This window comes from Typopeltis vanoorti, chromosome 13 (genome assembly GCF_054136105.1).
Source record: "Typopeltis vanoorti isolate ZY-2024b chromosome 13, IOZ_Tvanoo_1.0, whole genome shotgun sequence".
Lineage (NCBI taxonomy): Eukaryota > Metazoa > Arthropoda > Arachnida > Uropygi > Thelyphonidae > Typopeltis > Typopeltis vanoorti.
The window spans coordinates 61240339-61256280 of record NC_143561.1 but is presented as its reverse complement, the minus strand read 5'-3'; the positions used below and the strand labels follow the sequence as shown (position 1 = coordinate 61256280).

Genomic DNA, 15942 nt, shown 5'->3' with positions numbered 1-15942 from the left:
CTAAAAGGAATTTAAATAAACTGCAGATTTACATAAATAGATGTCGTAGAAAATGGGAATATACTGGCTAAATAGAATTTCAAAATATAATGTCTTAGCCTTAAATAGGATTTAAGGCTAAGACATTATAGGACAAAACAAACCAATTCAACATCAAAACAGAAATAATAAAATAAATTTATTTTAATCCTTTATCCAAGTGTGATGCATAGCATTATACATATCTGCAAAGAGATGTGTTGTCCCAATATGATCTAGAGATACTGAGATAGGAGTGATTTTAGCTTGGTCCACCTTTGCTATGAGTTGCCTGGTGTTGTAGTACCTTACCTCAGTCCTGAAGATATTTTCAGGCGCTAACTTTGTTTGCTCACACTTGGATAAAGGATTAAAATAAATTTATTATAGTCTAACCAAGTGAAAAATAAACTTTCAACATCTTTCTCTAAATCCAAAGTAATTTAATAATAAGGTGGCACACCTTTTGGCAACTCCTATAGGTAACCTCTCCATAGATGACCTATAGATGACCTCTCCATTGCTTCTGCCTTGGTATCTTCACTTCTGGGCCTGGCTCCCACTGATGAGACCTCAATAAAGGTCGAAACCAGTCTGGGTAGTGGCCCTTCCCAATGCATAATATTATACATATCTGCAAGGAGATGTGTTTTGCATTATGGGAGATACCGAGATAGGAGTGGTGTTAGCTTGGCCCACCTTTGCTACGAGTTTCCCAGTGTTGTACTACCTTACCTCAGTCCTGAAGATATTTTCAGGCACAAACTTTGTTTGCTTACACTTGGATAAAGGATTAAAATAAATTTATTATAGTCTAACCAAGTGAAAAATAAACTTTCAAGAAATAATAAAAAGAAAATGGATAGGCCACACAATCATAAACTCAGATAAGGTATAGCAAAGACAACCACGGAACGGAACCCACAAGGAAGCAGAAGAAAGAGGTTGTTCCAATATGATCTGGAGGAAAGAAATCAAGGCAGAGATGAAAGGACTATCAGTAAGGGGAAAGTATGATGCTAACAGTTGAACATGGCTAAGTTAGGAAACTACAACCCAGTTTTACTCCAACTAGGTGCACAACATGAAAACACCCCAGACAGGGTCCCAACCATCAACTGGACAAACCTAACAACCATGCTAACAAATCTGTTGGCACAGTTCCAGCCATCGACTATTGGTTGCCATGGAAGAATGGGGAGGGGGGGGGGAGATGCCAAATATGACAACTTCACCTTCCCGGAACACCTGTCTTCTTGTGAATAGCACTCTTGTCTGCATTAACATCAATTTGCCATTTTTTGAGCTATTGTTCTAATTCTAAGACTGTGGTTTGCAGTTTTTTGGTTGCCAATCTACATTGCAAGGAGCAGACTATTATTGCAGAAGGGTGAGCTGTATGATATCATCTTTGTATAGGGCAATTGTGGTGGCAACTGTGCGTGAGATGTCAATCACATAGATAGCAAAGAGCAGAGGTGATGGCAGGGAGTCCTCCTGCTGCTGTGATGATGTGTTCAGACAATATAATTCCCCAGTAGCTTCACTCAGAGTTTGCGATTGTTGATGTATGATCTGATAAGTTTGACCAGTCTGAATGGGAATTTGACCTGCAGGTGTTTGAAAAGAAACCTATTGCGCCATACTTTGTTGAATGTTTTGGCAATATCTAGGAAAATGATCCCTGTGTGCTGATTCCATTTGAACCCTATGCTGATGTTTTCCACATTTTGTTGTTTACGGAGTAGTTCTCCTGGAATCCAAATTGCTCAATGGGAATGAGATGAAATTCTTTAGTACCTTGCTGCAGTCTTATTAGTATTAGCCTCTCAGCTAGTTTTCCTAGACAGAAAATTAGACAGATTGGGCAATAGTTTTGAAGGCTTTCTCTTTTCCTAGTTGTAGGATTAGGATTACATCTGCCACTTTCCATCGTGCAGAGAAGTAGTGATATCGTAATATTGCATTAATAATTACAACAATGTGCATTATGGCTTTATGTGGTGGGCATTTGACGATTTTGTTAGAAATCCCATCTGGGCCCACTGCTTTCCTATTCTTAAGTTTGATGATGATTGCATGTATCTTAGCACTGTTGATTAACTGTTAATCTAATTGTTATCTACTTTTCTAAGCTTGAAATTGCAAATATTGCTATCTACACTAATCCATCAAGTTATAGACTACAATGAGAAGACCCTGAAACACAAAAACCATATACTGAACAAGTACATTTTTTAAAGCCCACTGCCAGAAGCCCAAAATGGACAAACCAAAGGTTCAATAATGTGCCAAGTCTGTTATGCTCTACCACTCAGCAATAAACTAAAACAAATATCCCAAAAAATCATATCAAGCAAGCAGTTAAAAAAGAAAACAACTCACTGGTAGTCAATAGCCCACAGTGGGCGAGCCAAGTGTTCAATAATATTCTTTAATTCAAATATTTCGTTGGAAATCCAACACAGGTCCAATCAGTACATCCTACCAGAACAGTTATAGGACTGATACCAAAGACTTTTTTTTTTAATGCATCATAGAAAGGGAGAGAATAAGAGGTCACCCTTAAAAATGGAACTCTATTTTTTTGGCTTGGAGGATGGTGAATAAGTTCAAGGAGAACGGTAATAAGTATCATGTGAACAATAGTTATAGTGGGCCACCTGCAGTATACCTATGGAGATGGGTGAGATATAACAAATACCAGGTTAATTTAACTACGTGTTAAGGTTTTAAACTTTGACATTAAAAGATGGCAGGCTGTCAGCTATATTGGTGGGACTAAGGTGTAGGAAGAGACAAGAGAACTGGGGAGAGGGGATAGTTGACAGAGTTGAAGTTCAGAAGACACTGCAAAGGTGACAAGACCCCACAATGAAGATAAGGACCTTAACTAGGTCCTTATCTTCATTGTGGGGGTCTTGTCACAGATAAGGATGTGGTGACTCCATTAATTATAGTTTCTTGATCAGAGCACAACTAGACTACTGTGCAGAGATCAGGTCATTTGGAATTCAAGGAGATAAGAAAACGTTTTAAAAAAGGATGCAAAAGCAGATAACAAAAATAATATCACTGCTATGAGGAGAGACTGAGGAAATGTAATTTACAGTTTCATGGATAGGTGAAGGAGATTTGGTTAGAACATAGATGTTATTGATAAGAGCTTACGAAACAGAAACTGGGAAATTTTTATAGAGAACAGGAGCAAGAACAAGGAGAAATCCCTGGATGTTTTGCAAGGGAGCAAAAAATAGATTTTTACTTATAAGTGGTCAGTTCACAGAATGTTGAGTACTAGTCATGTAGAAAGTGCTACAATTAGCTTTGTTGAACCTTCCATGGCAGTCCTATGGCAGTAATAATAATGATAACAATAATGAACAGAAACGCACTCTAACATAATTTATAAAATTGAATGAATGAATGGTGGTGAAATTAAGCATTTCATCTATCAGAAGAAAAGGTGAAGAGCAGGTAGGAAAGTGGCTTCTTTGTAAGGAAAGCAAAAAAGAACAGTGTGAATAGCAGTTAACAAATTTGGCAAGTGCTAGAATAGTTGTGATGCAATCACTTCAGAGATTATGACTTCAACCTATATGTCCAAAAATTGAAAGAAAAAATTTAAAAACAGGCACTATCTCTCCTTATACAATTTCCAGGGATGGCCTATTTTTCTGTCTGTGTAGCCTTCCATATTGATCAAGTCCAACAATCTCACCAACTTATATGTCTCAATCACATTATCACACCTCCTCCTGTCTACCAGGATCAATAAATGGAATTCCGTCAACAATCCAAACTTGATACCACCTTAATTACTATTCTATGGACCATTTCAAAAATATTTTTATATGAGTGAAAACTAAGTGTCCAAATCAGTGCACAGTAATAATTTATATATGGTCTGATCAAGGTGTTGTACAATGGCACCACAACCTCATTACCTCTATATGTCAATGTCCTCCTCATCATCACTGCTATAATCCACTGTGTCATCATTACAATTCTAGTGGTGCAATCCTTAAATTTCAGATCCTTGTCTATCATCATTCCCAAATTCCTTATTTCCTTCACTTCCTTCCAAGCCTCAAAATTTATACTTTGCAATAGTGAAGTTCCACCATTTTCCCATTCAGACAGACTATTAAAATCCATCTGTAAAGCCACATCTGCTCTAATTTTCACAGTTCCTTCCAACTTTGCATCTTCTGCAAACAACTGCATATTTCCATTTAAACTATTTTCAATATCATCAATGTAATGGTACTAAACCCTGTAGCACATTACTAGTGACTTTCATCTTCTAGAAATACTGCTCCTCCATACTGAAATTATTAATATCTATCAGAAGGTCAATCTTCTTTGCAGCTCACTAATCTGTTATCCATTGCCATTTAACCCAATTCAAATGCCAATTTTGTATCTATTAAAGATCTTTGCAAAATGTAAATATGGCAACTCCCATGTCCAATGCATTTTACTCTACTGCTCATCATCACAGGGAATGTTATCCATTCAATTCTGAATATTATTCATTGCCAACCAAACACCGTGACCAGATACACAAATTCACCTATAATCTAAAGCATCAGTCTCACCAAGGTCTGCTGTTAATCTCCTGGAACATTCCCTTAAAACTATCAGTAATAATCATATAGTCCTACTGTCTTATTAGCACCATGTTTGCTTAATGACTCATATACCTCCTGCTCATCCACCATTAGTCCCTCCTTGCTCAAGCTCTGAATGACATGACACTTATGAGGATGAAGTGCCTTACTGAATTGCCCATTACTTCAACAATATTGTCTGCAATGATTACCATCCTCCCATAATCACTCTCACTGGATATATATATATATATTGAAAACACTTGCTCAGATTTTTTGCCAATTTTGCTTACTGCTACTTATGCTGTCCTGTTTGCTTTCCTCACAAGTGAATACCTTCCTACCTGCTCATCACATTTTCATCTTAAATGCTTAATTTCACCATTCATCCAGTTTACAAATACCTTATTTAATCTCCTAACTGTGGAAGACATCCAAGACAGTGCTAGTGTTAAATAGAAATAACACTAATTTTTCATCCCATAAATTTTGGTTATTGTTCACGCATCCCCATTTGTCCAGCACATCTATCATTATTATAAAGGAGAAGAAAACAGTTGAAACACATCCTTCCTTTAACAAAGCCCTGCTGACTGCAGAGAATCATAGCTGACTACAAAGAATCATGCACATATCAGTCCAATCTTGTATCCTACTAAATAACTAATTTCTCTGACACCTTAATTACCTGGGCTGAAAACTCCTCTAGAATATGAATAATCCCTATAAGGATTGTTATTTTTCACCTTATAAGTGCTTCTGCATTGAAGTCGCAAAAGCACTTATGAGGTGAAAAATAACAATAACAATCATACTTATAGTCTAATTTCATATGGAGAAGACAAGGTTTTTCCTCCCTGAAAACTTGGGGTTTTTTCATTCCACAAAACAGGCAAACTAAACCATGAACACATGTGAACAAACAGACAAAATATAGTGTCTGATAGCTTTAACTGCTTTGACCACAATTCCAATCGAACCAAATCAAGCCTCTCTTTGGTCTCTGCCCTACCCTTCCTTTTTGAGATCTGCTCTCAATGAGAGCCTCATGAAATAAACAATTAGAATATATTATTATCTTTTTTGGAGCATTTCTTTAATGTGTGTATTTCTCTAATAAAATGCAAAAATATTTAAATTTTATAATAAGTATTCCAAATTATCTTACTACAGCATCTAGTTTACAATCTGATCTTCAAACTGCATCTAAAATCCATATCTCCTAGTATATATATGAATAGAATTTAGGTGTGCGTGTGTTTTCTTGTGGATCCGATCTACCAAACTATAAGCTTATTATATATTAGTGCTATGCAAGGATTGGACAATCTGGAATCATTCTCAAGAGACCAAACCTTCAACTTTTTCCAAATCTCTTCAGGACTTTCACAGGAAGATCTCAAAGCAGGTGATAAAATTCATCTACACCATCTAAGGGCATTCACAAACATCCATACTAGGATTTGAACCAAAATGTTATAGAATGAAAATCACTCAACTGAGACCAGCTTACAAACACTGCACGTTATCATGCACATTCATCATACAAAGCATTAGTGTCAACAGGTCTGAATAGGTGCGATTCCTTACTTACAAAATAACAATACCATTTGTGATTATTCCATCTTATTCCACTTAAAAATAATAAAATGGCATGCTGAATAAGTATCTAAGGATTAACTAGAATATGGTTCTCTCTCTCTCTCTCTCTCTCTCTCTCTGGCAATCTGAGACTGATTATCCAGAGTTCTGAATGTGCAGGATTTTAGAAACACTTTTGAAAATTATTAATATCATGTATTCCACAACATTATTCTCCACTCTGAAAGACAATTTGTGTTCATGTTAAATGTATGGTAACTATATTCATTGATATTACAATGAATATGGTAACTATATTCATTGTGATATCTGGATGGGTGAAGAACTAAGACCATTACTCTAAAACACAATTTTCAAATTAACTAATAAAATAGGAGCCTCCGTAGCTCAGTCGATATAGATGAAGCCCTTTGGTCAGAAAGACCTGGGTTTGATTCCTGTCCATGATGTGAGGAACCTTTATCTGGTCTCTTTTGACTAAAGGTGAGTTAGACACTCTCATACAGATGCAGAGTTTTTCTCCCAGAAACTTGGGTTTTTTGTCACCCAGAACAGGCAAACCAGCCCCATGAACACACATGGATTGTAGTCATGAATACTGCCCTTAGGAGCTGCAGCAGAGGAGTGACAAACCAGCTGTAGTTAATTCATCATAAGCCCCACGTTGGGGGGGGGGAGAAACAAACCCGTCCTAAGGGACAGATGGGGGAATAACAAGTCACTACGCCTATATGTAAAGGATGAAGAAGAAGAGACTAATAAAATAGTGTAATATTGAATCAATCAGTTAAGTTCCTAAAAATTATTTCACAATAAATACTTAAAAATTTATTTAAATTTAAAACTTGCAACTTCTAATTTGTAACAGAATCCTAAATATACTTACCCTTGAACCTGGCACTCCTATTACTGGATAGTCTGGAGGTTCAACAGCTCCTCGTGGAACATCTGGAGGTGGAGGAGGATCTGGCCTCTGAAACATATAAAGAGCATGTATTAAATTCATATAATCTTCATATTTCTTTACAATGGAAATCTGTTTAACTATAATAATAAAAGAGTATACAGCAGGAATAGCATGTCAGGAAATAAAGACATAAGTGAACAGCTATGAAAATTACAATGCGAAATATAACCATTATTATTATTATTATTATCCTCAGATGTCCATGGAGTCAAAGAGGTCCACTTGTGATACACACAGCTCATCATACTATGCCTTAAATACATTCACTGCAGACACCACACTCTCACACAATGCATTCCAATCATTTACCCTCTACACACAAAAAACCTGCTTCTCATTTCTTTCCTCACACTCCTCTTATACAGCTTCCAGGGATAACCTCTTGTTTTCCCACAATTCTATGAAAAACCTCTTCAACACTAATCTGATAAGACCACCATACCAACTTATATGTCTGTATCATCCTCTCAGATGGGCAGGGATGCATAATATACAGCCTCTCACTGTCAAGTCAACCCTTCCTTCCCATGGTATGGCCTTTTTTCCACAAAAGGGGCTCTGGCAATTGCCTCCAACTAGGAAATGCCAAATATACCGCCTTCATGTACTGACATACTCTGCCAGGTCATGCCTGGTAAGGGAGTCTGAGCAGTGGTATGTAGGAGGCACTGTTGAGGCCATGGAATGGCAAGGAGACTGGTTACTCTCTGTACGGGTGGCATTTTCACAGGTCTATCTCACATAATGCATGTCCCCGCTCTTTCCTTTCATCTAATCTATCTATGTTCACTGGACATCCACAGATGCCGTATGGTCACTTTGATGCTCGGTAATATGCCACACCAAGCCTCGTCATGTAGTCCTGTTGTTTGCTTTTCTGGAGATTTCAACTCTCTGAAGTTGAAGTCTCCAGAAAAGCAAACAACAGGGAGTTGAAGTGCGCGTGCACACACACACACACACACACACACACACACACACACACACACACACGCATGCACACACCATCCATCCATCTCATTGATGGTCTAGTTTCAGGAACTTTACTTTCTATTACTGTTCTTCTGAGAAGTCCTCCTTCCATGCTTTCAATGTGTCCAAATATTTTAACTTTCTTTTGTCAATATCCTTAAGAAGCCTTAAAGTTCTACTAATCTTTTCTAACACCCATTCATTTGCATGCCTTTCAGTATATGATATTCTCAACAGCCTTCTGTAATAACACATCTCAAAAGCAGATATCCTATTCTCATCTGACTTTTTTAAGTTCCAAGTCTCACATTCATAAGTTGCTGTTGGAAAAACAACTGCATCCAAAATCCTCAACTTTGTTCATGAAGATAGATCCATCCTTCCAGATTTTAGACAAGTCTCTGAGTGTTGTTTTAGCTATTCCTAACCTTCTTCTGATGTCTTCTGAACAGCAATTCTTCACATTAATAATGGATCCCAGGTACTCAAACTTGCTGACTTCCTCAGTTCTTTCTCCATTAAAGTACACTTGTTTCTCAAGAGCTTCCCTGTTTGTACAATGGATGTCTAGAAAGTAAGTTCCATTTTTAAATATTTTCACTGCAGTGCTGCGATCGCAATGGTGCACATGCATGCTGAGTTTGTTGATTGGTTAGCAAGGCATTGGTGCCATTTTCAGACATTCTCGCAGTGAGTATGCTTCTTTTTTGTGTGTGTTTATAATATCTAAGAAAATCGACTCGCCCGCCTCATGTGAAATTAGATCAGTTATCCGTTTATTGAATGCGAGGAACATTAAAGCAGCTGAAATTCATCGGCAAATTATTGAGTTTTATGGAGAACATGCAATGAGTGATTCAATGATACGAAGATGGGTAAGACTTTTTAATGAAGAAAGGACAGGTGTGCACAATGATGAATGGAGCGGGTGACCATCTTTAGTGACAGACGATTTGGTGCGTTCAGTTGAAGAGAAGATTCGACAGAATAGGGGATTCACTATGATGCCATTCTTGCTGCAATTTCCAGAAGTTTCACGTCCATGTCTTCATGAAATTGTGTCGGAGAAACTGAATTATCGGAAATTGTGTGCACGCTGGGTGCCGAAGTTGCTTACAGAACAACAAAAAATGAATCAGCTGGGAGGTGCGTTGGAATTCTTGACATGGTACCATGAGGATGGCAATGCTTTCCTGAGCAGACTTGTCACTGGGGACAAAACTTGGGTGTAGCATGCAACCCCTGAATCCAAACAACAGTCCATGGAGTCAAGGCACACTCATCACCAGTGAAGACGAAATTGAAGACAACGGTTTCTACTTGGAAAATCATGTGCACTGTGTTTTGGGACAGACAAGGAATTTTGCTGGGAGACTTCTTGGGTCAAGGCTTCACAATCAACGTGAGTATGTACTGCCAAACCCTTAAGAAATTGCATCATGCGATCCAGAATAAACGATGTGGTATGCTTACTAGGGGCGTTGTTTTGATTCATGATAACGCCCGCCCACACACGGCCAGTAACACAACAACTTCTCACCACCTTCAGCTGGGAACACTTCCATCATCCCCCATAAGTCCTGACCTCACGCCAAGCGACTTTCACCTATTCAAACATCTGAAATCTTTCCTTGTTGGCCGGCGGTTTCAAGACGACGATGAGGTCAAAGAAGCAGTCAATACTTGGTTTGCATCACAGTGACAACCTTCTATGATGAAGGCGTACAACTCTTGGTGCTCCGTTATGATAAGTGCCTGAACAATGGCAGAAATTATGTAGAAAGTAGTAAAAGATGTCTATTTAATTTCCAATAAAGTTTTTTTGTAAGTATATTTTTGTTTCTCTGACAGTCCTTTGGAACTTACTTTCTGGATGTCCCTCTTATTTCCTTTGAGAACCATAATGTAATCTTGTTAACTTTGTCAAGAATTTGTCCTAGTTCTTCCATGTCGTTAGAAAGGAGTACTGTATCATCAGCATATCTCAGATTACTGATCATTCTACCTCCTATCCTAATTCCTCTCTTGAGATTATCCAGTGCTCCATGAATGATGTCCTCCATATATATATATATATACTAAACAAGTGAAAACAAGTAAATATCCTTGCCTAACTCCTTTTCCAACCTGAAGCCAATCAGTCAATCCAACCTGTTCTTACCATGGTTTCTTGCTGCCTGTACAAGTTGGTGTGTTGAGGAAAACCCATTCTTTTCATTACTTCCCACAGTTTCATATGCTGAACACAGTCAAAAGCTTTAGAGTAGCCTAAGAAACAAACCAGAGGAGTCTGAATTCTTAGACTACTCTAAAGCTTTTGATTGTGTTCAGCATATGAAACAAATCTGATCTCTGGTGCCCTAACCTTTCCTAAAACCTACTTGTTCCTCGAGCATCTCTGCTTCAACTTTGGCCTCAATCCTATTTAGCATGATCTTCAATAAAATTTTGCTTGCATGAGATATTAAACTCATGACATGAGATATTTCATCTAATAACAAACCAAAAATGAAACGAACAAACAAACAATAATGGTAACACTGCGGACATGTTGGAATATGTCACACAGAGAAATAGTGTGTTTGAGTGGTTTTACGAAACTGGTTTTTTTTCCCCTTAATTATATTGTCTAGATTTGTATGATAGCCAGGCTGGATATAATCATTATAGTATGGTATTGTGGTTCTAAAAGTGTTCACTTCAGTTGTTATTTTGATTAACATGGAAGTGCTAGTTAACGTTACAAAAAATGCATTAGTGGCAGCAAAGAAGCGTATGCCAGCAGCATGGAAGGTCTCAACTTGGAGATCGAGTTTTTACCTGTACTTTTTGAAGTGGATAAGATGCAATAATTGTTTTATGCATGTGTCCAAAAACGTTAAAGATTTATCGAGTGTTAGACTGAATGATAAAAAGGAACGTATTGTAGCATGTGAGAAGTGTGATTAAAGGTTAGGACATTCCAAAAATGAGAACGGTGTTACCAGAAATAATCAGATAATGGATGGAAGTGCTTAAGGCAGTAATAATAGAAGTGATGTGGAAGAGATCAGGCAAGAGTGAATGAAAATGGAGAGTCAGGTTAAATGTATGGAGGAGGAAACTAAATGTTTAGAGAAGAGAATAACTGATGTAAATGACAAGGATCAATAAGAAGAAGCAAGTATCTAAGGATAATAGGGTTGCTTTATGTGGTGACTCTATCGTTCAAGGTGTGGTAAAAAATAAGGTGAAGAAGACATGTTCTACAGGTGGTACAATAAAACAAATATCGGATGCTTTCTATAAAAGGAAGGAGCGAGCATCAGAATTAGTGGTATTGGAGAGAGCACAAACGACTTGGATAGTGAGACAAAGAATGTGGAAAGGGACCTGAAGAAGTTGTTGCAGAAAGAGAAGATTAATAGTATCATTGAGAAAGTGGTTGGTTTTGCTGCCCAGGTATGACAATAGTGAACTGATAAGGAGAGCAATTATACTGAATGACAAGATGGCTAATTTGTGTAAGACAGAGAATGTTCAATTTGTGAATGTATGGAATGAATTCAAAAGAAAGTTAGAATGGTTCAAATCTGATGGAATACATTTGAATGGGTTTGCCATCGGTCTTTTGGAGTGATTGTTGTTTGCTAAGAGTACATACGAAGTTAGTACCACTAAGAGTCAGAAAGAGATTAAGAAGCAGGTTGTGGAAAGACAGGAAGCAGATGGATACCAAGGTGAGGAAGAGATTATAGAAGGGCAAAATGATGCAGAGCAAAATGGTGGAGATGATAAGAATATGAATGAAAATCAAAGTCAGGATCAAGGAAATGGGTCAGAATGAAGAGAGAGAGAGAGAGAGAGAGAGAGAGAGGTGCACTATAGCAGAGAGAGTAAAGAGTCATTGTGCTGATGGGATAGCCTCAAAGAGTGGGTAATTGTTATGCTTGTATACAAATGTATGGGGTATCAGAAATAAAGGGGCTGAGTTTGTAGCATTGGTTGAATCAGAATGCCCAAAGATAACTGGCATAAGTGAAATTTGGTTGACTGAGAATGATATAGTGTTAGGATTTGAAATGGTAAGAAAGAGAATTTTCAGAAAGGATAGGAAAATGAAGAGAGGAGGGGGAGTATTGTTAATGATAGCAGAGGAACTGTGTCCTTCAAGAGTCAAAGTGGTAAACAGTAGTACTTGTGAAGATTTTGAAACTGTCTGATGTGAAGTTGAGATCATTAGAATAGTATATCTAATAGGATGATGTTATAGGCCAGGGAATATGGAGAGTATTGATTAAGAAATGTTTAGACAATTAGTTGGGAAAGTAAAAGGAAGATAATCCTAATGGGAGATTTTAATTATAGGAATGTGGATTGGAAAGAAGAGACAGTGTATAGTAACAAGGAGAGTGAATTTCTCGAGTTTCAGCAGAATAACTATCAAAAGCAGCATATGAGGGAAGCAACAACATAAGGTTTATCGGAGTTAGATTTGGTGATCTGTTCACAGGATGTGATTGTGAATGAGGTATCAACACTGCCACCTGTTAGTGAAAGTGATCATGACGTAATGATTTGGAAGGTAGTCAAACAGGAAAACATTGTTATCAAGAAGGTGATCAAGAAGGTTATCAAGAAGAAGATGTGGAACTATAAGGTGGATGATTATGAGAAGCTAACTAGCATAGATGAAGTCATCTAGCATCAATACAATGGGTTGAATGAATTGCATAGAAAGTATGTTGACAGCACATGGGAAATGATAAGGCAGTATCTAATACAAGCAATGTAAAAACTGCATACCAATAGTTAAGCGAATAAATAGAGTAAGAACGAAATGGATAAAAAGTGAAAACAAGCAAGGAGTGTTACAAAAGAAGTTGTTATGGAGGAAGTACAAGACAGTTTGCAGTTTATGTTCATGAAGTACAAGACAGTTTGCAGTTTATGTTCAAGCTTGTCACTTTATGTTCTTCATGAACAGATGCATGAAGAACATAAAGTGCAGGCCAGAAAAGTGACAAGCATGTGTCAATGGAAAATCCTAGGGAGCTAATCCAAGGGAATATTTCTGCTATGTGGCAAACAAGACAATATAATTATGGCAGGTAGATACCGGTGGATAGTTACTGTAGCAGAGTAATCATCATCAATTCTTGCCATGTACCCTCAAGGGGCATACAGGATATGATAGTACTACATGAAAAATTTATATCATTACTAACTTCCTATCTACAATTTTCCTCCAAATCAGTCTGTTACTTGTCAAGACTCCAACATTATCAGATCTTATATTTTTATCGTCTAAGGCACTTTGTACCATATCAATCCACCTATATCTTGGTCTTCCTCTGGGTCGTTTTCCTGCCAACCTGACAGAGAACACTTGTTTTGCTAATCTTTCCTCACCCATTCTGTTTAAGTGACAATACCACCTGAGACTAGATCTGCTAACGCATTCCTCGATTCTGACAATGTCAAGTTCTTTCCTAATATCCTCATTTTTAATATGATATTACCAATGAAGCCATCTGTTCACACCTCTAATCTTTCTCAGGATTCTCATATCTGTGGTTTCTAGTCTTTGGTCGAGTGTTTTACTTCTGACACAGCTCTCAGATCCATAAGTTAAAACTGGTTTGAACACTGTCTTGTATATAGTTAATTTAGTGTTCAGACTAATTTCTCTCTTATTCCATATGAATTTATTCATTTGACTTCCTACCATACCAGCTTTGTTGATTCTGTTGTCTATTTCCATATTTAATTTACCATCTTCATTAAAAATCGTGCCTAAGTAGCTGAAATATTTTACTTGTTCCACAGGTTCTCCATTCACAACACAGTTGACATTTTCAATGATTCTGCCTATTTTCATTGTCTTTGTCTTTTTATTGCTGACCTTCATACCATATCTATTACAACAGTTATTCAATTTAGTCAGAGAATCTTGCAAACTTGTAACGGATTTATTTAGAAGTATAACATCATCTGCATAAAGCAAAGAGCTGACATTAACATCTCCAATTTTGATATCATGTTTAATACCACTTTCCTTCATAATGTGATCCATATAGATAATGAATAACAAAGGGGATAATGTACATCCTTGTCTCACACCAGATTTAACATTAAACCATCTTCCTGTACTTCCTTCAATTCTAACTGCTGACTTACAACTCAAATAAAGACTAAGTATTGCTTGATATAATGTCCCATTGACACCATATAACTGCAGCATATTGAATAGCTTCTCTCTTGGCACCTTGTCATATGCCTTTTCCAAATCGACAAAACTTAAATACAGATCTTTGTTATATTCCCAGGCTTTCTCGACTATTCGTCGTAAAGTGAAGATCTGATTATGACAGACTCTATTTGGCCAGAATCCAGCTTGTTCTTCACCAAGCTTTTCTTCCACAATTCTTCTCAACCGTTTCTCAAGTATACTTGCATAAATCTTACCAGGAACACTCAGTAGGGAAATACCTCTGTAATTCTCACATTCAGTTTTATTTCCCTTTTTATATATGGATAATATGAGAGCTCTACTCCAATAATCGGGAATTCGTCTCTCTGTCCAGGCCTTCTGAACTATGCAGTGCAGCCACTGTAAGACTTTTATACCAGCGTAGCGCAATTGGAAGAACGGCGGTACATTGCGCCCTTCGATTGGAATAGGCCTAAGTTTGATTCTCGTCGCGACGGGAAGGAATCTTTATCTGGATGATTTTCAATCGAAGGTGAGGTAGCAGGGTTTTTTGTCCCGGAAACTCAGGTTTTTCATTCTGCATACAGACAAATAAGCCCTTCAGAACACACGCAATTTACAGACATAGAATACCAGTTGTGGTGGTGGTGGGCGGTAGATGGCGTTGATGGAGACGATTTGTAGTAGAGGTTCGGTGTAGTGGTTGAGACAGTTGTAAGTGTCCTACCGCGATGAGTCTTCGGAATCCTTGGAGGTGTCAGGAATAATAATAATAATATCATCTACTCCTGCTGCCTTTCCACATTTCAATCCTTTGATGGCGTTTTCTACTTCAAGTATGGATATGTATTCCTGATTGCATGCCTGTTGAGTGTTTTTTACCACTGTGCTACCACTGATTGTATCATTTAGCAATTTTTCGCAGTAATTACTCCATACTTCAAGGATATATTTTTCTCCCATTTTCATGTCACCTTTATCATCTCTAACTACTTTTACAGCACTCTTTCCTCCATTTCTAAGCTTCTTCAACAACCTCCAGAATATTTTGCCACCTTCTTCATATTTATTTTCTATGTTCTTGCCAAAGTCCTCCCATGACTTTTGTTTAGCTAGTTTTACACAGTGTTTTACACTCCTTACCCTCTTGCTCACAGCTTCCTTTCATAGCTTTCAGGGATGACCCCTTTTTTCCTTGCTCCTTCCCCAATTCCACCAAGCAAAAGAACTCCCCAGTGTCAACCCTGTAACTACCTCTCAACAGTTTAAAAGTCTCAATCCTATCACCTCTCTTTTTTCTATCTACCAAACATTGCAGTCCACATTCCCTCAACCAATCCTCATAACCAACATTGTATAGTTCTGAAACCATCTTTGTTATCTGCCTCTGTACCCTTTCCACAGTTAATTTATCCCCCTCCAAATCCTGGGGACTAAATTTGAGAACAATAGTCCAAGCATGGTCTGATCAGGGCTTTATACAATGGATGACAACTCTTTTATCTCTGTAGGTCAGCGTCTTTCTCAGTATTGCAACAATCCTGTGGGTTATCTTCACCAGATTTGCAATATGTTTC

General features: G+C 37.6%; 1 protein-coding gene across 1 annotated transcript in view; it reads right to left on the bottom strand.

Moving 5' to 3' along the window:
• LOC150100214 (uncharacterized) overlaps window positions 1–15942 on the bottom strand; it is an 850396-nt gene that overhangs the window by 745560 nt on the left and 88894 nt on the right. The window contains exon 4 of the mRNA XM_090402345.1: window positions 7120–7206. Coding sequence (XP_090258471.1) covers window positions 7120–7206 — 87 coding nt within the window. The remainder of the gene's footprint in view (window positions 1–7119; window positions 7207–15942) is intronic.